The sequence below is a fragment of the Cololabis saira genome, chromosome 12 (genome assembly GCF_033807715.1).
Source record: "Cololabis saira isolate AMF1-May2022 chromosome 12, fColSai1.1, whole genome shotgun sequence".
Lineage (NCBI taxonomy): Eukaryota > Metazoa > Chordata > Actinopteri > Beloniformes > Belonidae > Cololabis > Cololabis saira.
In genome coordinates this window covers 18,967,555-18,994,143 of record NC_084598.1, presented here as the reverse complement: position 1 = coordinate 18,994,143, position 26,589 = coordinate 18,967,555, and the positions used below count along the sequence as shown (strand labels likewise).

The window sequence follows — 26,589 nt, the reverse complement described above, 5'->3', positions numbered from 1 at the left end:
GAAGATCACAGCCGCGCTGAGGGATGTAACTTACTGTGCAAGGGCTTGCAACCTGTCACCTAATGGCCTTGTTAAAGACGAGAACGGAATAGCTGTTTTTCTTTTGTTAAATGCACCCAAAAAAATCAGATTCGGGCCATCTTCCAAGAAGCAGCCACTATTCAGTGTTTTCAGTCATGTCTTTCCAGCCCACAGGTTCCTTTCATTTTAAACAAACAACATGCTGTGTACCTTCTGCTCATGCACCACCCCTATCTGATGGGATTGTTAGGTTGCTGTTTCGTATCTCCTGCTTTGAACTCGCCCTCTACAAGCTCCCGCTGTCCTCCCCCATGCTTTCTGACTGCTACGACTATTCTCGGGGAAAGGCTTAGTCAGAGGTGACTGTGCCTTAATGGAGCACCCTCATGATAACACTGTTTAGCTGCTCTTTTCTGTCATAGGACTGTACCGATGTGGGCCAGGGGCTTAGACTCTGATTCACAGAGCTCTGTGAATAGACCCTGATTGCCTATTCTGTCGCTGCAGCTCCGTTTGCTCTGCCTCGTATCACACTGCTGCTAAGAGATCATAAATCCCACTGACACGGCGACAACTATTGGCCATGAAAAACAGAGCAGATGTGGGTTTTGTAAATATGGGAAGCGCAAAAGCTTTTATGGTGCCGAGGCATGCATGGGGATGGGAGAAAAGGCTGGAGCACTTCATTTGCTCCTTCTGCTGCTTTCCCTTTCTCTTCTTCAACTTTCTATGTCCAGGCAGGTGGCAGATTCACTCCCTCTTTCTCTCTCTCTCTCTGGATAGATAGATAGATAGATAGATGCGCTCACAGAACTTTATTCAGATGCAGGTCCCGAGAGCCAGAACTGAACTGGGTAAAAAGGCGTTCAGGTTTTCTGCCCCCTCAACTTGGAATGATGCGCAGAAGGACTTGAAATTGGTTGAGCTTGTATCCTTGGGTAAATTTAAATCCATTTTAAAAGACAGAGAAATTAGCTCTCTCGGTTCTTGCAACTGCCCCGTTGTGTAAATTTTACCATTGTTTTTATTGTTTCCCCGGAATGTGTGACTGACTGTGTTTGTATGTATTGTTTTATTCTTTTTATGCTGCCATTTTGGCCAGGTCACTCTTGAAAAAGAGGTTTTAATCTCAATGAGTCTTTCACCTGGCTTGACAGCTGCTGAAAGTCATCTTTGTTGCGTTTTGGTTTCTCCCTCCCCCCCCCTGGTCAGGTGGTGAATGCTCTGGAGGCGAACCCCACTGCACGTCGCACTCAGCTGCACCACAAGTTCGAGCAGGTCATTGCTCTTGTGGAGGACAACATCTACGAGTGCTGCAGCGAAGCTTGAACCTGCCAGTCTCTTCCGCTCACCGTCTCTTTTTCTGCTGCCAGCTGCCTTCCTCCCGCCTCCACGGTTGCTTGGGATTGCCACTGAGGAGTTATTGTTCATGAGTGTCATTCCCACAGACTGTTAGTAGGATGTAGAGCAGCAGTAAAGGGTTTAAACCCGCCTCCTGAGCGCCGTACACTTTCCCCAACGACACAGACAGGATTCAAGCCTGGCTCAACAACACTCCAGAGGGAACGTGTAGGAGCGCAGACCTTTTTTCCTGGACGTCTTCACAGTTAACGGGACCTGCAGTAAGCCCTGGTGGCGAGCTTAACGCACTGAGCCCTTTTCTGAAGGGAACGAGCCAATGATGCACTGTACTGTAAAATAATGTCAATAGCAATATTTATAGATGTGTTATAATGCTGTTGAAGTGGCTTGTTCATCAGGATTAGTAGAAACATGACAGACTCCTCTCATCTCATACAGCCTGCGATGTTCTCAGGTGCGACTGAACATAGGCGACTGACTCCCGTCGCTTCTTCGAACAATATGTCCCAATGTGCTTTGCGGGTTGATGAAGGGTTGAGGAGGAGTGAAGAGAAGAATATAAGAGACTGATAATTATGGAAATCAAATGTTTTAATGTAGTTCACTGGGAAGAGCTGCATCAGTATAAAAGTGTTAATCAGTGTGCTTGTGAAATGTTGGATTCTGATCAATTTTAAGAGGGAAATTTACATTAAAGGAAAACGTTAGCTCAATATAAACTGAAGAAAGACTGTAATTGTGATGCCAAATGATTTGTTTGTGAAATAAATGACAGTATTTAGGATTTTAAAGAGTCTCACAATAACTCACAAATCCAACACAACATTTTACCAACACTTGACAGTAGTGATCTGACTTTCCACCCAAAGGACCGCAAACCAGCATCTGGAACTTCTTGTAAAACCTTGTAAATATTTTTATGAAAAAAAAAAAAAAAAGTTAGGGAAAAGTTGTGCAGACTTTCAGCCTTGTTTTTATTGCAGAACACAGAACAACTTCCACAAATTGTAGCTTTTACACAAAGAACTAAATGCTCCTCTCAAATCACACTGGCATTCTGGCACCCACTCAGGAACAGAAACATTTACCAAACACACACACTTATCCAGCATCTTGCAAGGAGACACTCTTCCCACAGAGGTTCCCTTCGGCTCCACTGGACGACATTCATATTGCAAGTGAAGAGGGAGCTAACCATCGCAACTTAATCACCAGAAAAAATAAATAAATACATAAAAACAGATTAAAGAAAAACTCATCTGAAGAATCTAAACAAGTGAACCCAAAAGTAAACCTAAATATTCAGAAAAAATGAGCTTTACTGAAACAGGCTTCAACTATTATGGTATTTATGGGTAGTGGGGAGCCTGGAAGGTGTTCAGATGGATCGCCACCAAGATGGTAACTCTTTGATGTCGGGTTAAAAATCTGGGAGACCAGCTGAACACTTTCCATGATTAAATGGACTGAAAATACGCATGCTGGCTCCGGATTGAGTCGGTCCCACTGAAGTTGTTAAAATGCCAACTGCAGTGAGGACAATTGGAGAGGTAAGTCAAGAGGATTGGCCAATAGGACACATTGCTGCTTGGCGGTGGCGGGTCCCTGGGTGAGAGGGGACAGATGGAGCAGAGAGACGGGGTGCGATGGGTCAAGCAGGGGCCACCTGGCTGGAGGAGACAGATGAAGTCTGGGTTTTGGAGACTGTAACGGCAGCCTCATCCTCTCCAAATGGGTTCTTTCCGCAGCACACTGTGGTGATCATACAGTTCCTGAACTGGAGGCCACAAAAAAGAAAACGGACTGAATTAGTCACATTAATGAGATTTTTATTTAGTGGTGGAGATCATATACACAACTTCATGAAAAAAGTACTTTCATGGTATTGTAAATATCCTTAAGGTCTCTAGAGTAAAAGGATTTGTTCCCAATGTGACTAATATTTTGTTCATCCCACATTATTAAACTATGTATTTATGTATAAGGGAAGAAGAAATTCACTTGGCATTCTCTACCTGTGTGACATCATTTATTGGCTATGAAGAAACAGAAAATAGTACTCGAAATATTTTGGGCTTATCTTACATCCCTTTTTCTATTTTCTTTTTCATATTCGTCTCTACTAGTTATTAAAACAAGCCACATGAGAGGAAATAAGGTGGAACTGCCACAAGCCCACAATCACCTGACATGTGACGAGGGGACAAACCCTGCAGGATTGGGAACCACTGAGTTCATTTTTAAAAAGACATTTCTTTTATAATCCATATATTTATATTATTATATATTCATTGTGTAAGTTCTTACTCTGATTTCAGAGGTCACTCTGCATACACAGTCAGTGCCACCAACAAAAACAGTATCTGAGTAAAAGTGATGGATTACATCACAAAAATCCTCTGAAGCTCCATCTTACACAGAAAAATCAGCAAATCAGAATATATTTTTCCCCCACAAATACCTGTCTGTTTAGCAGGATGTAGATGACTGGGTTGTACAGAGCAGCACCCTTGGCGAAAAATGCTGGGCCTGTCATGAACACCGGTCCAAACTCGATTCCCCGATTAGCAAAGATGTACCAAGCCACAGTGGCGTAGGGCACCCAGCACACCAGGAAGGAGATCACCATGACGATAACCATGCGAGTCACCTCTTTCTCTGCTCTCTGTGTGGTTTCAGACTCCTGCTGCTGGGCTGCAGCCTGAGCACAGACACATTTAGCTTTGAAACTCCAAGGAAGCAGTGATCTGTTTGGAAACACACGCAAACTACTACAACAGCTCTCAGATTAATGCAAACCTTATACCAATCGTGTAAATCCCTTCTGTTTATCAGATTAAAACCTGCAGTTAAGATAAATAATAATAATCATAATACATTTGGGGGGTTTTGAGGTGCAGTGACATGGTTGTTTAGTCTATACCAAAAGATATAGTTACTGACATGGCAGATGGCCGATATGTAATGCAGATACCTTTATTTTTTTCCTTTGTCATAAAATGCCACGATTTAATGATAATAAATGGACAAAAACTGCTTAACGGCCGTCCGTACCAGATGTGTTGGTGTTCATTTCACATTGCCTCCACATAAAACATTTCAAAATAGCGTTCAGTTTGTCCAGTTATGTGATTAATTACTCCAATGATCCAGTTTTCGGGAGGTCGTGGTTTCAAGGCTGTCCTCCCTAGGTCCAAAATCCATTTTTTCATGTTCTTTTTTAGTTTTTAATCTTTAAATAGAAGTCATAGTAAGTTTAACTATAATAAATCTAGTTGTGATTTCACTTTGTTGAAAGATCAAACAATTGACATCTGCTGTTTAGTCCTAAGGAAGTAGAGAGCTTTATAGACTTGCTTTGAACTGAAGTTTAAAGAGCAGCATCACAGCAAAACAATGCACAGAAACTCATAAAACATCATGCTTTCTTTGAGAACATGTAGTCAGACAATAATTCAGATCAAGTGCTTTTATATCGCTATTTGACTAAATTTGAGCCAAAAGTTGTCAATTGTGGCTGAATTGTCTTTTCTATTTGTGATTTCCTCATGCATTATTAATGTTTTACTGTAATTAACAAGGGCTTGAAGATGACATGGTGAGCAGGCTGAAAACCCGTCTATAAGCTGCGATCTTGGCAGCGATCTGCCCTCCTGAAGTGTCCTTGAACCACTAAATCCCTCACATCTCCAGAGACCCTTCAATGCTGTTTTCTCTTTAAGATGAAGGCAAAAAGGAGTAAGCTTTTCTCTACAGGGATAAACAATATATCACATCCTTATTATTAATACTGCATTGACAGTTGTGTTCCTACCGCTCGCACAGTGCAGAGCAGGCGACCGTAGCAGAAGAAAATGATGAAGAGGGGGATACAGAAGTGGAGGACAAACATGTAGATGACAAATGAGGTGTTGTTGATCTCAGGCTTTGGAGTGTAGTAGTCAATCCCACAGGAGCACTGCATTCCCTCAGGGATGTACCTGCATTCACGCACAGCAACACCCCAACAATTTCCATCAACACCACCGTACACAACAGTTGATGCTACATGTCTGTTCATAATAAATATCCTGCTGCTCAAATAAATAAATAAATAAATACAATCCTTACTGGACAAATTACAGTATTTCTGTAGTAATCCAAGAAAACAAACTATAAACTTTGGCACAAACAGTACCTGGACCATCCGAGCAGAGGGGGAGTAGCACAGGTCAGGGCCATGACCCAAGAGAAGCCCAGGCCTGTAATGGCATGTTTTTCCCCAAAGCGGAAGTTTGCCATCGGCTTACACACCACAATGTAGCGCTCGATGGCCAAAACCACCAGAGACCAGAGGGCAACCTCACCTGGGACATAGAACATGTATCAAGTTAGATTATGGCTTCAGCACTAATGCAGTACATTTACGTCACACAGTATCGGCACATATACCGTATTTTCTGGACTATAAGCCGCTACTTTTTTCATAGATTTTCAACCGTGCGGCTTATACAAAGGTGCGGCTATTCTGTGGATTTTTCCACAGCTAGGGGGAGTGCTAACCGAAATTAGAATAAAAACTAAGACAAAATAAATGCAAAGAAGAATACGCTACTTCTTCTTTAGCAGATAGAAGTAGGCAGAAGCAGATTTCAAACAGATAAATAGATAAATAAATAGCCGTTATTTTCTCTTGATTCTGTCCAGTTTTAATCAGCAAAGTTGCTGCCGTGTTAAAAGACACTGTTAGGAAAGGATCTATTTAGGTACATACATGTACATCATTTACAGTTCAAAATCCTTCTGTACATGTAGTAAATATCTAATCTAACAACATAAATATCTGCGGCTTGCATATCTTTTTTTTTTTTTTAAATAGAGCGGATGCGGTTTATATACAGGTGCGGCTTGTATATCTTTTTTTATTGTTTTTTTTTTAAATAGAGCGGATGCGGCTTATATACAGGTGCTGCTTATAGTCCAGAAAATACGGTAATGATAGAAGCAATATTTATAATTATAATGAAACATGTACACAATGTTTTGATCCAAATCCACGAAGACAGTCTCACATGTCACGGGTCCTCTCTTACCTCCTAAAGTGGCAAAGAATCCTTCCACATTGCAGCCTGTGATGCCCAAGATGAAATATCCGTGCAGGGCTGTGTAGAGCGTGACCGTGAAGCCTGCAACCACCATGAAGAGGTCGGCCACCGCCAGGTTGAGCAGGACATAGTTCAGAGGGGTTCTCAGCTTTTTGTGCTTGACGGTGACATAGAGGGTGAGGAAGTTAATGGGGAAGGCAGTGACAATGAGGAACAGCATGTAGGCAGCTAGGAGAGAGTACTTCCAGGGCTCAGCCAGGTAATACTGAGGGTGCTCAAAGGGGTTGCGCACCAACCCAGTCCTGTTAGACATGGGAACATAAAAGTTGGGTCCTTCCGTGCCATTCATTGCTGCAGTTCTTGATACCTTTTTGGTCTTCTGAGACCTAGATAAAAGAGTCTGCGCCTCTCAGGATAAGGTACTGTGAGGAGAGGTGCAGCCGAGGTGGAAATGAGGGAGAAAAGATGGATGGAGAGATGAATCTGGTGGAAAAAAAAATGTTCTCAGCAGCCCCATAAGGAGGTGCAGCACCTTTTAATAGGATGGGCGGATTAGGGACGGGGAAAGAGCGAAGTGTTAGCAGAGATGGAATTAAGAGAGCCTGAGATTCCTCTCACACATTAACACACACACACATACACACAAAGTCCTATGGGAAAAAAAACCCCTCCTGAATAAATATACAGAATATGAAAGATGTAAAGCATTTTTAAAGTGAGAGGTTATAGCCATGGTTAAATAAAGCCCATCATTACTGTCGTGCATCAGTGCTGCATTAGAATAAGATGAGAGCAGAGAGTGGGAGGGAAATAAAAGAAATGGTTTGTGATTTCAACCGTTCAGAGTGGACAGACTACAAATGAAATTTCTGGAGGAATCCAACTCATTTGCATCCGTAAAAGCTTAATCCCTAACCGCGGCATAGCGCAGAGCTGCACTCATACCCTTGAGTGTAATCAGAATCAGTGGGACAGACTCCTGACAGGCATTCTCCAGCCAGCTCTCACACAAAAACAAATCCTAAAGTTCACACTGAAATGGTAAGACGGTGGCTTCACCCAACTTTTCTGTGCATCATAAAGACAGAAAATCAATGTAATATGAAATACCAAAATAGTTTATTTAAAAGACTATATTGCGGTTTGACAACAAATGGGAGTGGATAAATAGAAGTAGAATAGTAGAATGAACACCTTGATTATTTCAGAAAATCATTCCTGGCCACATAGTGAGTCACAAAAGGAGATAATTTGGGTTGAAATTCAAGAACCTGCCTTTGTATTTGATCTTATTTTCAAGTTTAACTGATTGCTTCGCTACATTTAATCTGGTCTTTCCTAGCAGGCATGTCGACTGAAAGATCTTTTTAGTCATCAAATGAATGTTTTTGTCAAATACAATTTCTTAATCCCATTTTTACACTGTACACCCAGTTATAATGTCTTTATAGACCATCCAAGGTAATCTGATCCCGTTAATCCAGTTGGACTGAGTGGCTGATGGTGCATTTCTCTTACACTCTACAAGGGCCTAGACTCAAAGACTAAAGGTATTACTTCAGCTTTTCATCCTTGGACAACAAAGGGCTGCTATTCAGACAGAGCCTCAGTAACAGGGTAGCGCTGTAATATCCTCACAGCAGACTACAGTGGAATCTATATTACAATACAAATGTAAAAACAGTTAGAGAATACAGAAAATGAAATATAGAAGAAAGTGACAAACATTTGAATGTACAAAACAGTGAAAAGTTTGATTAAGCTGCTCCATTTTAAAGTAGATCAGTTTGGTTCATCGATGGCTCTGCGGCAGTAAGGACAGCAGTTGTGTTGTAGCACCAGCAGCTCGTAATCCTCACTGTGAAACATCTGTGAGGAAATAAAGAAAAGAAAACATTAAGACATCCCTAAATAAAGAGAAAAATTAAGCCAGAAAAGAAGAAACAACCTCACAGTTCACTGAGGCCTTACTGTGTATATGTAAATGCTTTACCTTGAAGCAGGTGGGGCACATAGTGATGCTCACATCTGGCAGCAGTGAGCGGAAGTATTCCCATTTGAGGGGCCTGGGCCAACGTTTGATCAAGACGTCCCTTCTGCTCATAGAGCGCAGCACCGAACGGCTCACCTTGACTGGGACAAAGGTGGAGCCTCCTTGCTGTTTGGACACACAGAAGAACACCACCATAGCCCCTCGTGGTCTCTGTCCTTTCACCTTGTCCAGCTGGTTAGCCCAGTTGGCAGGATATTAATCACCTCATCTCTTCTTACCTCAAAGCTCATTTTGGTTGTAAATGGATCTTCCTCCGCATCGTCCAAACCATCATCTATCCTCAAAGATTGCAGCTCTTTTGTCGTCAATTAAGATCAAATACCCAAAGCAGTGCATGTTATATATTTTTGCACATTTAAACATCAGATATTTTACTTGTCATGTGTGTAATCATAATTTCAAACATACGAAAAGAGAAAAAAAGAACATGTCCTTGGTTAAATTACCTCTGAGAGAATATACAAAGAGGCGACATGTTCAGGATCAGTAATGCCTGTCAGTCACATCATGGCCCTGGAAGAACAGCAGACCTCTGTGCCCTTGAGTGTCTGCTGGCTAATGCAGGTTAATCCCTGCACCAGGGCCGTGGCTACAGCTCTTGGAGTGTTGCCGACATTAAGATGAGACAGGAGAGCCTCACTAACCCTATTAGCTCAAGAGCTAAGATGACTTAGTTCTGACGGCTTACCCACAAGCACAGAATCAAGGCCAGTGCAGACTAAATAGCTTCTTAGAGTTGTCACAAGGCAGAAGAGAGCCACATGGTTCAATTAGAAGAGATGCACAGCGTGTCAGGGGACTGACAGAATGAGGACTTAATCATTCACATAAATCATGAGAACAATCTGCTGCGATTTGTATGTGTTAATGTGGCGAAGTTGATCAAAGGATACCGCCGTTATCCATATCCTGACCCCGTGCGTTCCTTTGATCTGTGTGAGGAACTTCCAGGTCAATAAGAGACAGAGCCTCTTCATCAATGATACCCTCTTCCAGGTAGAACTGCACCAGAGGCAGCACCTCTGTGTAAAACATATGGCACATTAAAAAAAAGGAACATTTTAAAGAAATTACTAGACAGTACTTTTGTGTCACTGACCATATGATGAAGCTGAGTAGATGAAAGGCTGCCTGCAGTTGGTGCACACACTCCCCTGATTGTTTAGAAGTGGGTTGTTGGTGGAGCAACGGTAGCACATCATGCCTTCAATAAGGTCCTGCAGGAAACACAGGCAGTTTAAGCTGCAAAATAGAGGAAAAGAATAACTGCTAATCCTTTAAAGTTCAAAGTGAGTTTGGTGATGGACACCTCACTGTCATGGAAGGGCTTGGAGCGAATGGTGAGGCTGCCCAGCTCTATGGACTCCAGGAAGCGGGGGATGTGCAGTTCCTGGAGCTTCTCGTAAGAATACCTGGCGAGCTTATATGCACCAAGGTTTCGACTCTGCTTGGCCAACGTATACAAAGTGTTACTAAGAGTCAGGTTAAGGAAAATTCGTGTGAAAGAAAGATTTGTTATAGATATATGTACTCAGGAATAAAATAAACATCAAGGTAAATGTCAGACTAAAATTGTTTTTCTTTTTCTTTTATAAATTACACTTTCCATCCCATCCCAAGCTTTTCTGATTTGGGGTTGTAGGTAGAAAGAGATTGTTAGAAGAGCAACTCAAGAGAGTGTTAAGTGTAGTTCAATGAGTTGCAGCTGCACAGCTCCATATTGGCCCTTTTCCATCACTTAAAACTCAACACTGTTCCTCTCCTTTCCTCTCCACTCAGCAACTCTCCAGCTCCTCCTACACAAGCGGCTCTGGCGCTCTCAAATGCATGTTCTTCTATTGTGTAACTTGTTTAGCTCATGGGTAATTTGCACCATTGTGTATAACTGTTAAAAAAACGTCCAAATCAGTCCCACTAAGTCCCACTAAGTCCATAAATCTTACTTCAAAGTTGGTGGAATTGTTTAGCTTGGCTATAGAGAATCCCAGCTGCTTAGGCCGATTTCCTATTCCAAGACTGGACTTTCCTTCCTCCTACCCACATCCACTGCATGTGACTACATCTGTGTGATTGTGGGTGAGGTCGGCATGTGTTTATGTACAGTCATGTGAAAAAAAGAGAACAGCCTTTTTAAAATCCCCTCCAAAAAAATCTAAAATTAACTCCTCACTATCCATGTATTCATTCATCGATCAGCTCTACCTGCTTCTTCCTAGTCGGGGTCAGTGGGGTCTGCTGGAGCCTTTACCACTCTCTTCTGGGAAAAAGGCACAAGCAGGTCGCTCCCAACTTTTAAATGGAAGTAAATAAAATCCAGAAAAACACAGACGATATTACATAATTCCATAAAACTATGTCAAAATGCAAAAGCAGATTCAGAACTTGGTATAACATTATTTATATATGTATTAATAATTCACCACACTTGAATAAATGATCATCAGAAAGAGTGACTACCTCTATAATAGCAGTCATTTTGCCTGTCTGTTAGTTCATGTGTGTTAATACAAAGCAAAGAAGAAAAGACATCAGTAATGATACTAAAAATACAGCCACAAAAAGATACTAAAAAAGTAATTGTTGCTGTGCATCAATCTGGGAAGGGTTTTAGTGCATTTTAAAACCATGTGGTATCCATCACTTTATATGAGTAAAGTTATTCACATTCATCCAAGGACTGGACTCCCCACAACGTTCACCCGCAGATCATTCTTCCATGTTTTCAGAGAGAATGCAAAAGAATTGAAGAGCTACATTTGTGACTCTACGGTCCCCAGTAAGCATATTATATGATTATTGACTGCACAATGAGAGAGAATAGCTAAGCCTTGTTTGGAAGGACAGCCAGAAGAAATCCTCTTCACTTTAAAAAGAACATGACTTCATGACTCAGGTTTGCAATATTGCAAGTGAGTCAGTTTGCTTTTACCACACAGTTTCAATATTGTGGTTTAGTTTTTCTTTAACAATTAAAGATACTGTGTTTTGTTAATGTGTTGATGTTCATCTCAGGTTGCATTTACCTCATTTTAAGACCTGGTAAGGACCACGGACATGAATTGTCCGTATATGTAAAACCTTTGAAATGAAAGAGGGTTTACTTTCTTCTTAATGACAGGGAACTCAGTAATCAAAGCACTTGTCTAAGTAACCTAAAATATGCTTTTTGCTGGCATCATCTCCTCCCCATCATTATCATCTTTCTTTTCTCGGGAGCAGTGGAGTTTGTGTCGTGACAACAACTCGTCCAATTTCTTTATTACTTTCAGCACTTTTTCTTCCACTTTATTTTCAGCTCTAACAGTTTTGATTTCAGGGTAGTTTACTGCGTCAAGACAGATAGGGATCCACAATTGCTTTATATTTTATGCAGTCAAAGGTAAGGATACACTTTAGAAATGCCTGGTGGTATGTCCTTGGTCAGGTTGTTGAGGAGGAACCTGCAGAGGTTGAAGAGTGTCTCTGGCATGTGGGAGCTGAAGGGCTCATCCTGAAGATAAAACCATTGAAAAAGAGACGAAGGTGGAAGGGATTATAAAATAATATAAATATCTGATAACACTTATATAATCAGTCTTTTTCTAATCCCATCGTTATTTCTTTAATCTCTTAACCTGTTCTAAAAACAGTCCAACTCTTTGCAGTTTCTCTCGTCGCAGTGCCCTGAAAGGGAAAGATGGATTTTGTAAAGCAATCAGTGAAAGCTTTTCATCCCTCAAGTTGAAATCTATAGCACCTGTCTGGAATGTTTAAAGAAGATATAGATGTTTCCTGGTCAGGTTTGGATCAAATAATTGCCCCTGTGTTTCAAGGGTGTGACCAAATGAGAGCAAAAAGTAAAAAAAAAAAAAAAAAAGAAGGAAATACAGACCCAGTCCAGGTTGGCAATTAAGAAGTCATAAGCAGGGATGTGATGCTGGTAACAGGTTAAGGCTGAGGGTTGAGGACCACTGATAAGGCTGCCATCTTGTTTTATCAAACAGCTTGTTGCCATGGCAATAAGGGCCATGAAGGTATCAGGAGTCTAATAATGGAGCTTCTTTCAAGCTGATATTTCACCTCATTGAACTGCAACTTCAACTTAATGCCCTCTATTCTCTCTTTTGTTCACTTTCAGACCACCCTCTGTGCTTATCTTAATGTTCTTCTTAAACTGAAATCATTTTGTGGTTTGTATTATCTAACAGCGTCAAACCTATTCTTGTCTTTCTCACAGTAGTATGGAAGAATTTGTAAAAAGTGTGTAATAAAATGTGATTCAAAAGAGGGCTGTGAAACATAAAAAAAAAATAAAAAAAAACTGATTTCGTGTTAAAGCAATTTTAGTCAATCAAACTGCCTCCTTACCTCCTATAAGCATATGTATATAGTATACATATTAATATTATATAAATGTTTAATTGTATTTATATATATTTAAGCACATGTATACATGAGAATATGTATTGACGTATATTTGCATGTAAATATATTTAACCACATGTATGTTCATGCATAAATAAAGTTATCTACAGTATACTAGTGTGCTAACCATGAATTGTGATATAATACACAACACCAAATATATAATATCCCAAAAAATGACAAATGTAGGATAATTATGTATTCTTTAATTGATATTTACACATTGATTTTTGTGTGGAACTGCATGTGTTTATGTATGTATATATATATATATATATATATATATATATATATATATATATATATATATATATATACATACATACATATATATTTATTTATTATTATTTTTTTAATTCTCTATTCCTTTTTCCCCATAATATGTATATGTACTAGTTGACTGCATGTATACGACTTCCTATTGGTATACTTAAATATGTACGAGCAGTCAAAGATATTTGTATGGATATTATGTATATGTCATTCGTATATATCAACACTGCCCTCCCCTCCCAACACTTAAATATACTCACAGGCCTAATTGCATCCCCTACACACTGCACACACAAGACACTACACATGCAGCACACAAGTGTCACATACCATATGTTATCAATAGTAAATAGAATGCTCCTCCCCCTTTTCTCTGTCCTCTTCTTTTTATAAATACCTGGTTGTCTTACGTCTCTTTTGTTCCCAAACACAACACGTTAGACATTCATTCACACACACTACAACACATCACACACTCACCAAACTGCACCCATCACTGTTGCCTTTTCTTTCCTACTTTTTCCCGTCCCACTTTCGGTGATCTTTGTCCTCTTTGGCAGAATTTGTATTATTTTTCACTTTTTTTTTTTCTTTTCTTGGGGGACTAATTAAATATGGTAGACTGCCAAGAGGGCTGGTGAAGGAAACACACTCACACACATCCACACACACAAAAAACAACCTGTTGGAAAATTAAAATGCATATATATCTGGCTTTTACCAAACTTGGTATTAACCATCTATATATATATATATATAGAGAGAGAGAGATAGAGATAGAAGGGAAAAACAAGGGGAAAAAAACAACTGCCTCCTTGGGATTTCAAAGTCCCCTTCTTTTTTCTGTATTTTAGGACTAAGAAATATTGACATTCTCACCGTGTAACGCTGAATGGAGCGATAGACATGGTAAAGTTCAGCAAGATGCTGAAAACGCTCAAACTTCTTTAGCATTTCATCCCTCTGTTCTTCACTTTCTGATTCATAAAAAACAGACAAAGCAATTATTCAAATTAATAAATTATTGTCATTGTAGAAAAGCAACGAGATAGTCATGCATCCCTGCAAAACTGTATAGCAGAACAGGCACAAAAAAACAAAACAAAACAAACAAAAAAAAAAATCAAGATAAATTAAAGAGCAGTAATTTGAAAGCAAATTAGAAAGCAAAATGAAGTGAATTGTAAAGTGAAGCTTTACAATAAAAACTAACTGGTTAAAAACATGAATTTAATTTTAGATGCATCTCACCTCTGGCAATGTCCAAACACTGCATAGAAAGCATCCAGTAATAGTAACCTGCATCATTGAACCTGTTCTCCACCACTGCATTGTGGGTAAGCTGCTCCAGGACTTTTACAGCCTCGTTCTGACGGCCAGCTTTGTGAAATGCTGAAGAGTTAAAGAAAACAGACAAAAATTAAATAAAACAAACAAGCAAGAGGTTAGGCGCTCATATGACACTTTCATTAATGAGGTTTCACTTTGACAAGGAACTTCTCATTGTTTTAGCAGCTCAACGGTAGTACCTTCTTCGTCTTTGGTATAAACCACAGAAAAGTGCTTTTCTGACACAGATGAATAAAAGTAGGCATTTCAACATATGAAAAAGTAGGTCACAATCAAAAAGTGTACAACTATGTCCAGGGGAGGACAGCACATTAACACAAATAACTCATGCCAAATGTCAAACATGGTGGTGGAGGGGTGATGATTCAGCAACCAGATCTGGGTAACTTGCAGTCACTAAGTCTACCTCCAACTCTTCTGTATTCAAGTTATGACTCTAGAATATATAAACATTTCAGACGTCAAAGAGAAAACCTTAACCCAACTAAGATGGAATCTTAAAAGAAGGAAGTGGACACAAATGTCTGAGAACCTCAATAACCTGAAGGAACGTTGCAAAGACAAGTGAGCCAAAATTCTCCAGCACATTAAAAGTGACTGATAGGCTACAGATAACAATCATCTTGTTCAGTTTATACATGCAGCCCTTGGTATTATTATTATTATATTAACATGGCATCAATTTTGATTGCTATCCCGATGATACACAGCAGTATTAAGGACATTAAGTGTGGACGTCCACTACCATTTTGCTTCTAAATTCTGATAAAACAGAGGTTATTATATTTGGTCCCAAGCATCTTCGGAAGAGATTAAATGGTGTTGTGATGGCCTCCAGTGCTACTGTGTCCTCTGTGACAGGAATAAACAAGAGAGAGCACGTCTCTCCAGTGTTAGCCTCACTCCATTGACTCCCCGTAAAACTTAGAATCCAATTCAAAATGGTATTACTTGCGTATAAAGTCCAAAACGGCCTAGCTCCGTGATACTTCCAAGACCTGATAGTACCTTATGTTCCTAAAAGAGCTCTCTGTTCTCAGAGTGCAGATTTACTCGTAGTTCCTAGAGTTTCTAAATGTAGATTTGGAGGACGGGCCTTCTGCTATCAGGTACCATTACTATAGAACCAACCACCAGTTTGGGTTAAGGAGGCTGACACCACCTCCACCTTTAAAACCAAACTTAGCCATAGGTGCAACTACAGGACAAGACTTGAGCAGGCTTGTCTTAAACATACAGTAGCTTCATCATACATGTGCAGCTACAAAGGCCTACAATTCAGGGGAACTACAATATGATCCGGTGCTCCTCACCCCTATTGCTTGCCTCTCCTCCTAGCCTCTCCTCCTAGCCTTTCCTCGAAAACGGGAGTTTTTCTTGCCACCGTTTGGCTTAAGGTTTTTCTCCCACTAGGAGAGTTTTTACCTGCCATTGTTTATGTAATAATTGCTCCCGGGTGTTCTGAGTCTCTAGAAAGTGCCAAGAGACAACTTGTGTTGTAATAGACGCTATATAAATAACATTTAATTGAATGTGTGTGTGTGTGTGTGTGTGTGTGTGTGTGTGTGTGTGTGTGTGTGTGTGTGTGTGTGTGTGTGTGTGTGTGTGTGTCTTAAATCCATACATGATAAAAGATTGTTATCCTAGTGTAATTTTTCAAAAGTATAACTAGCAGAAGCCTTTTTCCCAGTGGCTGTTCTTGAATGTCAAATACCAAAGCAGTTTGGCTTTAAAGCCCAAATAAATTCTTCACGTTACCATTAGAGACTAATTAGAAGCAGCTTTAAAGAGTTTACCCCACCATTGACCTGCTCCCACAACCACAGTGGGGGTCAGAATCTATTAGTGGCAAACATTTATCAGTAAACCTAACTGGACAGAAATTCAGCTGCTGTTTGCCACCGTTTCTGACAAGCATGCCCCCCTTCCCCTTTACAGAGACACAACAGATAAGCTGGCAGGGAAACTGGAGCGCAGCAGTGCTACTCAATATTTTCTCATCAGAGCTGCTGACTAAACAAATGTACTATGCATTGTGCAATAAAGGAAATAAAGATAACAAAGCAGTCTTTTTAAGGGAAATTGATGAAACTCAGATGTTTGACAGCTTCAAAAGATATCTTTAACTCTAATAAATGGGTAGTCAGACAGTTAAACAGCCTTTGGGTGCAAATGGTGTAAATTCAAAACACATCAACCCTCCTGAGGTTCCAACATCCCACTTTGGGATGAACTGGGCTCCAGTTGAAGCCCCAAAATTAGAAACAGACCAGTTCAGCAGATTACGGCAATGATAACTATTCCTAGGTTTGTTATTGAGATCTACCAGTGCAGTGGAAAAGAGGCATGCCAGACTCTGAGACATCACAGCCACAAGTAACACAATACTTTCACTGGTTAGCTGCCTGTTTAAAATGTACACAGTCAAACATGTCTGCATGGCCATAAGCAAACCCAACTACAATAGGGCCTGCTCAGTCATGTATCCCATGTTGAAACAAGAAGAAGATTATGAGGAAGAGGAAATATGCCTGCTGAGATCATAATTATAAATCTATGAGCTGATTATAACTATGGCTACAGTTGGTAATCATCATTAGAGCTGCTTGTAACGCTGGTGATTAGAGGCAAGCATGCATGTCATTCACTAAACAGGCAGCCGAGCTGTGTCCTGCTCTGCACCAGGAAAGAGGATCATTTTTTACACAAGGCATACAGAAAATCTCAAGGAAGTAATGAAAAGTCCACTTCCAGAGCTGGCCAAGCTTAATTATGTCCATATGTAAACACCATGTTGTTATATGCCATCAAGAAGAGGATGAAACTGTAGCCCTGACCTTTTTGTGCCTCCTCAAAGCGGTCATTTTCAGCCAACCATTGGGCATAAGGCACATAGACGTCACATTTGAACTGGGGGTGCTTCTCCACCAGCAGGAATGCCTGGGAAGTTGACAGGTGAGAGAACACAGGACCCATGAGATGTTATACAGCATATTTGTCCAACTGATTAATGAATTTAGTCACACATAAACAACATCTACAACCCTGTTTAACTGGTCTGGGCAATAAAGGCTCAGCTGTAGTTGATTAGGAATGTACAGATTACCAAACATTAGTCATATAAACAGACATTAGTTTAAGTCCAGATAAGTTGAAAGTCAAGAAAGTTTGACTCTAAGCTAATTTAACACTAGTTAAGTGTTGTAGTACCCTGTGGGCACACATTTGCCAAACACAATGACTTAAGCTCAATATTGTGGCAAAATCTGTGCCAAAAAATACACAAAAGCCATGCCATATAGAAAAAGAACAAAGGAAGGAGAGAGAGAGAGAGAGAGTCCCAGTATGTGTGTGTGCCCCAGGAATGCGAGCTGAAAGTCATTTAAATAAATACTTTGTTTTAGAGAAAAGTGGGAGCAGTGAATAGCATCCATATGGCCAATGTTATAACTCTCCAAGTCTGTTCTGTTCACCTCCTGCAGTGATGCACACAAAACCTAACTGTTCTCTAAACTTAAGCTTCCCTCCACTGCTCTTTCTTCTTTCTCTCTGAGGATCAAATACATTTTCCTAAAACCATGTCATTATGATTTGAATTTTTTTTTTGGCTCCAATGTTCATGGCTAACAACCAATGTGCGTCTCTGTTAATTCCTTTCACTCAAAACAGACCAGAGATGAATAAAGGAAATGTGTTGTTTTCCTCTAATGTGAAAACCAAGAATATGAATGGAAGCAGAATATAATTTCAAGTACGGTAGTACATTGTTCATATGGGCATGGATCCTTAGAAAGCCAAAAGTCAAATGAATAACTGTGGTTGGTGTGTATTTGTATGTGTGTGTATGGTTTCAGGTCAATTTAGCAAGCATATTGCCTCATTGTTTACATTCAACTGAGTTTATTATAACAAATTCCTTTCCGGTGTTGCCTTCAAAACTGCACAAAACATAAAATAAGCGAGCTTATTATATGGTTCATGATACTTTTTGAATGCCCCACCAGTTTGTCAAATACAGTCCTGTGTGTTTCACATTATATTTAAGTGATTGCGTAAGACCTCTTCCCAGTGTCGGGTTTCCACATGCAGGTTCACTAGAGCCTTCAAGTCTCCCATCTTCGAATAAGTCTCTGACGCATAGCCGTGGTGCTTCAACCTCTTGAAATGGAGTGCACATTTGGCCAGTGGTTCACGCTCAGCCTTGTCCAACTTGCGGACAATATCGATCAGCCTGCACAAAAAAGAGAGGATTGAGGACAAAGATCGGGCAAGGGGGAAAAAAAACACTCAAATAGGTGTCTGCTGTATCAAACTATGCTTGTGACCCCATAAAGAACTTGAATCAGCGAGGGTCACAAACTGAATCTGATTCAGGTTTAACAGCTCTAACTGTATTCAGCAGCAGTGTTGCTGCACTGATCCGCTTGTAGCGCCACAGGAGTCCAACATGCACAGTATGCACAGATGGATTCAAAGGGACGTTCTGACACAACCACCAGGTATCAGTTTCCCAGGTTATTCAATACACATACATGCCCACCCCCGCATAATATTGACATTTAAAGAAAGTGTAATTGTTCACAGGAAGTTCTTCACAGTTTTCCTTCAGTATGTCAGATACTGCTTTATGTGTCAAAAATGTGATTGATGTGTGTATTTACTTGTCCAGTCTGCAGGTAATGCTGATACGACATGTGAAATGACAGCCTGCCATTATGTATGGTCAACATGTAATAAATATAATTTAAAAAATAATGTTTTATGTGTACAGAAATAAAAAAATATAGAGATGATTATCTTAAGCACACCATGAAATCTGCAATATATTAAATTTGTGACAATGGCCACTAGGCCATTGAAATATTAAAATACCACAGCAAATATTCTTTTTTATTGCCAAATAAACTATAAAAATCTCTTAATCAGAAGCATATCAACATGTGATTATGTGTGAACTACTCAAAGACAGATCAAAGAGGCTTGTCGATTCATTGCTGAGCCATCTCAGATGGTAGACAGATATCTATCATGCTAAATATCAGGAGCTGTCGGTGACTAAACATCTAAACTAAAGTCAGAGAAAGAGTAATGTATGCGGTGAGGTTGTTGAGAGGAAGGGAAACCTGTAAAGCAATATGCTGTGCAAAATACGACAAAGACACAACAACAAAGATGTCTTTTCCTTTTTTGCTCATGTTCTAAACAAATCATTGTGCAAACAGCATGCACCACTCATTTCTTCACCAGGTCCTTTGTCAAATGAACAACTGCTGTTTTTCATGTGGCTTCTTGTCATTTTCCATGTTACTTTTTGCATTTGTTTTTGTTGGCAAAGCTGAATCAGTTTGGAGATGAGATAGAGTACTTGGTTGTCTTTGTCAGATCATTGTTGTGCAACATCCCCTTGCCAATCAGTCATGTAGTAGTGTGAACAGCACAATTATGACCAGCTAGCAAATTGTATCATATTAATCTACCTTAAGAGAGCAGTGCATAAAACAGTGCACACAAACCTCACCTACAAAGAAGAGTGGGCAAAAATTAATCTACAACAATGTTAGAAACTGGTACTTCAAATTAATTCAATTCAACTAAACTCAACTCAATTCAATAATGCTTTCTTAACCCTGAAGGAAAATTAGATGCTGTATTAATTTTCATGATCTATTTTTTTCAGAGTCATTATAGATTGTTAGGGTTGTGAGCAGGAAGGAACTCCTGTAGCGGCCGGTGCTGCAGGGAATCTGAAGAAGTCTTGCACCATAAGGTCACACGTAGCAATATTCCAGTCATTGCTTCTAATGGTGGTTTCACACGCTACTGAATCATGGAATACTTAGTTTTCCCACACACTGACTCTGCCCTGTGATTTCGTTTTTTATTAAATAAATAATGACAGTGTAATAGGTCATGCTTTGCTCTTCCTCTGAGCTTGAATTGGGCTGCTTTTAAGGACACTGTGAAGACCAAATGTTTATTTAGTGAATAAACAAAACATTAGAACTGAAAGTGGATGTACTTTCTGTTTTACATGAATATAATTTTGAAGGTGTATTGTGGAATTTTTTCCCCTCTAAATATACTGTATGTACTTTCAGGGGATCTCACCACAGGGAATCCCATAACAGTTTGGTCCCACAGTTTTCTTTATAAATCATACACAGAAATATCAACAGGCATCTACAAAAAAAAAGTTAAACAAGGTAGCAGCTTATCGCAGAGTGAAAAACCCCATTTACAATGATAATAGAGTGACAGATACTTACATGTCTGCCCAGCCGTTCTCTCCAATTATGTCTATGGCTTTCACGTGTTCCCCTGCTGATAGATACATCTCTGCCGCTGCTCGTGGCTCCTTGCTACTTTTTGCCCAATCTGCCTGTTTGGTCATTAGCATCCGAGAGCTCTTCGGGTCTGTGGACCCAACAAACTCCTGCAAAGACAGATGGTTACAATCTTATAAAGAGGAACATCTCACAGTAAAAGAGACATGTCTGCAAATATTTAATTCAGGGACCTATTCAGATTTAAAGGATACAGTTACATCACAAACACAGAAGAGAGTAGAAATAGCTAAGCCCCCCACATTTACTGTATCTCCAACTATGATCTCCATTCACAACTTAAATAATCTAAAATAAATAAGCGAAACAGAAAGTTAAACAGAACAGAAAGTTAAAACTTTCATTTTTGTTTCATTATTAACAGCAAAATCTGAACAGCAGTTATTTTGTTAATTTAACTTCAGACTAGTGGACTTCCAGCACTTTATCTAATGTTTTATATCCCCTCAAGATAACTTTTAATCTGAGTAAACATCAACAGAACTTTATCTATAAAAACACAGTTATTAACATGATCCTCTGAAAACAAATTTTGAAGGTTGAAAAAGGAGCTGTTGCACTGCAAGCCTTTGCTATCTAGACCAACACAAATCAAGTATTATGATCTGAAGAAACCACAGTATGTCAGCTTGTAAAGTACAGGCAAAATGTCTCCTTTAACATTGACTGCAATGTCATATTTGCTTACTCAAACTGATGCAGTTCCTGTACAAAAGAAGTTAAGGAAAATAAAGTAAAGAAAAAAAAATAGACCAATGAGTTGGGGCTTTTTTTTTGTTTAGTTTTTTTTAAAAGATCAACTTCATTACTCTTATCAAGCACTAACTGTCATTCAAATTAATAGTTATGGTTGAGGAAAAAAAGCACATTATTGTACATACCGGTACAGGTATTTAATAAGTAATTTTTTTAAAAAAATTTTAACTTAAGAATACCATTACAAATATATAGAAATGGCTTTATGTCATTTTTGGGCCACAAACTGGAAAACAAATAATGTATAGTTAATAATGTCACATAAAGAATCCGCATTTTAACCTGAAACAAGAGCAAGAGAAGTCCAGTCCTGAAAACAGAACTATGAAGGTCGAGTCTGAGACAAGAGGAAGAGAATCACACAAACATAAGGAAGCTGGACGGCCTTTCCCCCCAGTACTCATCCTATCCAAAACAAACAACCTGTGGGACCAGATGGCCACACAGCCACACATAAATATACAGCTGCCACATCAAACACTGACAAGATCTGATACAAATGCATGCAGAAATATACATGAACAAGTTATGGCTACGTTATCTGCTCTATGAAAGTGAATATAATGACTGATTAAAACTGAATGAATGTATTTGTCTCAGCTCCAGCTGACCGCTTCATCAAAGATTTCATAAAAGAGCAGAAGTTTGCTTTATTTCTTTTATCACTTCATTTGTAGGTTTGTGCACTAGTCACAAATGTAACCATGTGTTAAACTTGCTCTTGTTTTGTACTACAGTGCCGTCTGCTGTGTATGTACTGATCAGATGATATACGGAGAGATTACAGTGATGTAGGAGGAGATGAAAGACAGATGGTAGAGTGGGGCAGTCTCAACACAGTGCAGGGCCCCAACTTGGCATAACTGCACATAATAAAGAAAAACATATGTTCTAAATCCATGATACACCCAAGATTGCACAGGTCTTTTTGACTGTATAGATAAAAAAGTATGCTGTGTGTTAATTCTCCATGCCCCTTTTAGTTTTTTTCTTTTTTTGGTTAATCAATGACTCAGTCACCTTGGCGTACTCAAACATCCGCAGGTCAGTGTACATGGTTAGGGCTCTGGACTCATGGCCGGTGCGTTTGTAGAGCTTGGCTGCCTCGTGGAATTTCCCCTGGAAGGCATAGACGTCTGCCAGGAACAGCTCGTTGTCGTTCTCACCCCGCTTCTTCCTCTCCTGCAAATCAGTCAACGCAAATACCGGCATGTGTGCAGAGATAAACAGCCACATACACGTAGTCACTCACACTTGGACAACTTTAATGTCTCTGAGTTCACAAATACAGAGAGCCAAGAATACTAAGCATTAAAAAACTATTTGCATGCGAAATGCAATGAACTTTACTTTGGAAAACTCATGCAATTCTATTCAGTGTTGGTCACAGAAATGCTCGACAACTGTTTTTAGTGAATGGCATAAATATTTATGCTTTTTTCTCTACATTTTGCTGAAAGAATGTGACCTGAATCCAAGACATACAGGCTCCACCTTTATATAATGTGTGGCTCAGAAAAAAAAAGTGTGAAGACCGTAATATTTTTTGACTGACTTCGATTACATCAGCACATGCTCTGGCGAGAAGAGAAATCATTGAATTCAAGGAAAATAATGACCTGTTTTTTGCCCCCCCTTTAAATTCCCTCATGAGTAGGCATTACCTCAATGCTGTTGATCAGCTCCAGGTACCGCAAGTTTCTGATTCTAATGAAGGCCTGAAAATGGAAGCAATATGCAGAAAGATTCAGGACTTGCGTCTTGGGGACCTGAAGTGTCCGGCTTTGTTTGCATTACGAGTTTCCTAAAAATCCTGCTATAAAGAATCATTATCATTCTACACCTGAGGCTATTTCTTTCATCAGGAAAGCATGCTCAATTCAGCCAGTAACAGTTTGGCAGACAATTTCAAGACTAAACTGAATAATATTAGGCTCTAAGTACTAGAGTACTTTATGATGCCTTTATGATCTGTTAAATTATAGCTTTAAAATGACAGAACTACATACTTCACCATGTTCTGTTTGGTAATTTTATAGTCACATGCATGTGTGATATGCAAAATTGATAAAAATGAATAGGTCTCTAATAAAAGCAAGGATACAACTAGAATTATTTTTTTCTGTAAGATTGCTACACCACATATTCTGTACAACCATGCTCTCATATCAAAACTAGTAAACTTCTTATGCTATATACAAATATCTTTATATATATATATATATATATATATATATATATATATATATATATATATATATATATATACATACATACACACACAAACACACACACACATACATACACAATATGTAGGCCTATATGGTGCTAAATAAGACAAAAATAATGGTTTGAGTAGCAGTTTGTTCGAAAAGTGACTCACATGTAAAAAACAGTGAACATCACTTGCATTTAAAAAAAAAACTATGAAAATCGCTGGTATAGGATGACCAGGCTGGATCTTATTGAAGCAGTTTGTGTGTTTCACTTGCCTTCTTGGCAGTTTCAAAGTCAAGTCCCTCCAGGGCTTCTGTAGCCAAATCTCTCCAGTCACTTTCTGTCACACCCAGACAAGCAATCTGGTAGGCCTCCTTAAATAGCTTCCTCTCAAGGTACTGGTACATGGGTGCTGACTGGGCAGAACAACAATATCACAGTCAAACAGCATTACAATTTTTACACATTAAAAAGAATCCAGACACTGATCAATAAATAGGAAGAAATCAACAGAGGTAATAAATTATACCCTTGCATTCATCTCACCAACTGATTATAAATACCTTGCATGACATAATTTCTTTCTTTTTTTGTAGTATCTTAAGACACTAGGGCAGGCTGACATCATACCACCCACCTGAGGCACCTCCACCGCTGACATGGAATAGACATGCAGGCAAAATATCTTTGAGCCATTGTAGCCGACCATAAAGCCTTGCATCTTCTGCTGGTGTACAGGAAAGTTGCTAGCCTTTATATTAAGGTAGCCATTACCAGAGAAGCACAGCATGTCCTCACACTGGGTGTTCCAGGCAACGCTGTTAGCGTTAGGCTCCTGCAGTGAAGATGCAGAGAATATGCAAGAAAAAGATGTAAAAAAAATAAGGCATAGAGGTGTACGTGGAACAAAGACCATCTGGGAGAACATACTTTCAACTAATGTGGTCTTGTGTCTTATTCAAATTATTTAAAACACAAACAATTTCAAAATCTGCCCAGTTAGATTTATCCCAATGACTGACCTGAAAAAGCAGTTCTTCGCTGTTGACGTCATAGACGGACAGAGTGTTATGCTCATCCACCACAGCAAGTTTATTGCGGGAGGCGCTCATATCCAAACATTTTACTGACGTAGACAGCTTCAGCAGCGTGATGGGAAACGGGTTGTCGACAAAGATCTTCAGGATCTGAATTGCAAAAACAATGACCAGAGCAAAATCAACACAGCAAATAAATGTTGGATCCACAAACATCTTCTGGGATTTATGGTTGCATCCTCATTTCTCATTAAAAAGGCCCATATTATGCAGTAAGGTCCCTATTCATATTGATCAAACAGAAAAATATACGGTAGTCATTTTACACTGATCTCTCTGAGTCTGTTAGATCATGCAGTATAAAAATTCTAATTTTCTCCAATCAGACACGTCACTGTCAGTCACATGCCACAGTGACAGAAGCAACTAGAGAATGTTTGTCTTCGAACTGAATCACATCTAAGGGGGGTAGGGCTGACCCCAGTGCACACAGATGCATGAGCTGGGTTGAGCTGTACTTGGAGTTTAAGAAGACCAATCTGCATATGCAAATATAATGTAAGGAGAAAGTCATCTTAGTATGTTTACTTTTTCAAAACTTTTTGTACTGATAAATCAATCATGCACCTGTTAAAATGATGGCTAGACAGCCTGGAAATGGAGTATATTCCAGTTTGAGTCCATTGTGAAACTTTGAAAGTCAGGAAAAGCATAATATGGGACCTTTAAGAGAACAAGCTTCTTTTGTCTTCAGTGTTTGTACTCAAATTCCTCAACCACTAGCATAGGAGAATGACAGCCCTTTGTAAGCTTATGTATTGGAATGAATTTCCCTGGAGTACTCACAGCTCCATTCTTTAACCCCACAAGTAGGCCTTCTCTGCCAGGCGGACCACCGATCACTTTGATGTAACGGATTAGAGATTCCATCACCCATTCTTTCTCCTTTACATTGGTAAAGGACAAGCACTGTAGTCTCTTTTCCTGCCCAGAGCAAAACAGGATATATTAAACCATAATCATATGTACTATTTATGAATGAAACACTGAAACTTGATATTTCACACTCATAAAAGTCAAACAAATTGTAGAATGTTGCTCTTTAAACACTAGAGAAGGTAGTTCAACATCAAAAAGCAACACTAAAATAAAAATAAAGAACATTTGATGTATGGGAGACCTACACAGCATTTATGAGCTAGTCCATGTGTAATGTCTACAAGTTGTGTGAGGCATGAAACACGAGTATGACCAATAGAGAGATCTGAGGGTCCTCTTGTCACACACAGACAGATTTAAAAGGGAATAACCTCTGTGTTATGGCTTCTCCTCCTCCCTACCAGCCTGTGTCACACACACACACAGCTGAAAAACAGAGAGGAGCCCCAAGAGACACCCGCTGGTTCAACAGAGTGTAGTCCTTCTCTTTTATTCAAAGGGCCTTATTTTATCTAGCTTGAAGAGAAAGAGAAGGGGGAGAGGCACAGACAGCTGAGCATATGTACAGCTGGAGCCTTGTTCAAGCTGCATACAAAACATCTGGGGACCCGGCAATTCAATTCCCGGGCTGTGTAGGTCAGTGGTGAATGGCTGATGCTGATTCACTCCACTTTCAACACATTATTGGTACTCAAATGTCACTATGAAGTTACACAATTAAAGGGTACAATTAAGTGCGGTGGGTATAA

General features: G+C 39.6%; 3 protein-coding genes across 3 annotated transcripts in view; 1 reads left to right on the top strand and 2 right to left on the bottom strand.

Moving 5' to 3' along the window:
• The window catches only part of plxnd1 (plexin D1), a 71,391-nt gene extending 69,224 nt beyond the window's left edge, over window positions 1–2,167 (top strand). Inside the window, exon 36 of the mRNA XM_061735861.1 lies at window positions 1,234–2,167. Coding sequence (XP_061591845.1) covers window positions 1,234–1,350 — 117 coding nt within the window. The 3' untranslated portion in view covers window positions 1,351–2,167. The remainder of the gene's footprint in view (window positions 1–1,233) is intronic.
• On the bottom strand, window positions 2,098–7,430 carry LOC133457036 (rhodopsin-like). Its single transcript, XM_061735863.1, has 5 exons — window positions 6,456–7,430; window positions 5,561–5,729; window positions 5,198–5,363; window positions 3,845–4,084; window positions 2,098–3,160 (listed from the first exon to the last, which is right to left on the bottom strand). Exons 1-5 carry the CDS (start codon window positions 6,814–6,816, stop codon window positions 3,035–3,037), a joined length of 1,062 nt encoding a protein of 353 aa, XP_061591847.1. The 5' UTR covers window positions 6,817–7,430; the 3' UTR covers window positions 2,098–3,034.
• A 160-nt stretch (window positions 7,431–7,590) lies between these two features.
• Window positions 7,591–26,589, bottom strand: part of ift122 (intraflagellar transport 122 homolog (Chlamydomonas)) — a 29,878-nt gene continuing 10,879 nt past the window's right edge. Inside the window, exons 12-29 of the mRNA XM_061735862.1 lie at window positions 25,748–25,885; window positions 24,887–25,051; window positions 24,502–24,699; window positions 24,140–24,280; window positions 23,312–23,365; window positions 22,668–22,829; window positions 20,814–20,980; window positions 18,607–18,778; window positions 17,385–17,487; window positions 14,449–14,589; window positions 14,077–14,174; window positions 11,910–12,010; window positions 9,830–9,992; window positions 9,620–9,737; window positions 9,414–9,542; window positions 8,739–8,815; window positions 8,461–8,625; window positions 7,591–8,336 (exon numbers count right to left, since the gene is read on the bottom strand). Of these exons, the coding sequence (XP_061591846.1) occupies window positions 8,250–8,336; window positions 8,461–8,625; window positions 8,739–8,815; window positions 9,414–9,542; window positions 9,620–9,737; window positions 9,830–9,992; window positions 11,910–12,010; window positions 14,077–14,174; window positions 14,449–14,589; window positions 17,385–17,487; window positions 18,607–18,778; window positions 20,814–20,980; window positions 22,668–22,829; window positions 23,312–23,365; window positions 24,140–24,280; window positions 24,502–24,699; window positions 24,887–25,051; window positions 25,748–25,885 (2,379 nt within the window). The 3' untranslated portion in view covers window positions 7,591–8,249. The remainder of the gene's footprint in view (window positions 8,337–8,460; window positions 8,626–8,738; window positions 8,816–9,413; window positions 9,543–9,619; window positions 9,738–9,829; window positions 9,993–11,909; window positions 12,011–14,076; window positions 14,175–14,448; window positions 14,590–17,384; window positions 17,488–18,606; window positions 18,779–20,813; window positions 20,981–22,667; window positions 22,830–23,311; window positions 23,366–24,139; window positions 24,281–24,501; window positions 24,700–24,886; window positions 25,052–25,747; window positions 25,886–26,589) is intronic.

What these genes read in the sequence shown, in the direction of transcription:
- LOC133457036 (XM_061735863.1), bottom strand. Translation starts at nt 6,816, where the DNA reads ATGAATGGCACGGAAGGACCCAACTTTTATGTTCCCATGTCTAACAGG. An exon ending in ATTCTTTGCCACTTTAGGAG is followed by an intron (nt 5,730 to 6,455) that starts GTAAGAGAGGAC and finishes TCTATGTCCCAG; the next exon opens with GTGAGGTTGCCCTCTGGTCT. An exon ending in ACATCCTGCTAAACAGACAG is followed by an intron (nt 3,161 to 3,844) that starts GTATTTGTGGGG and finishes TGTGGCCTCCAG; the next exon opens with TTCAGGAACTGTATGATCAC.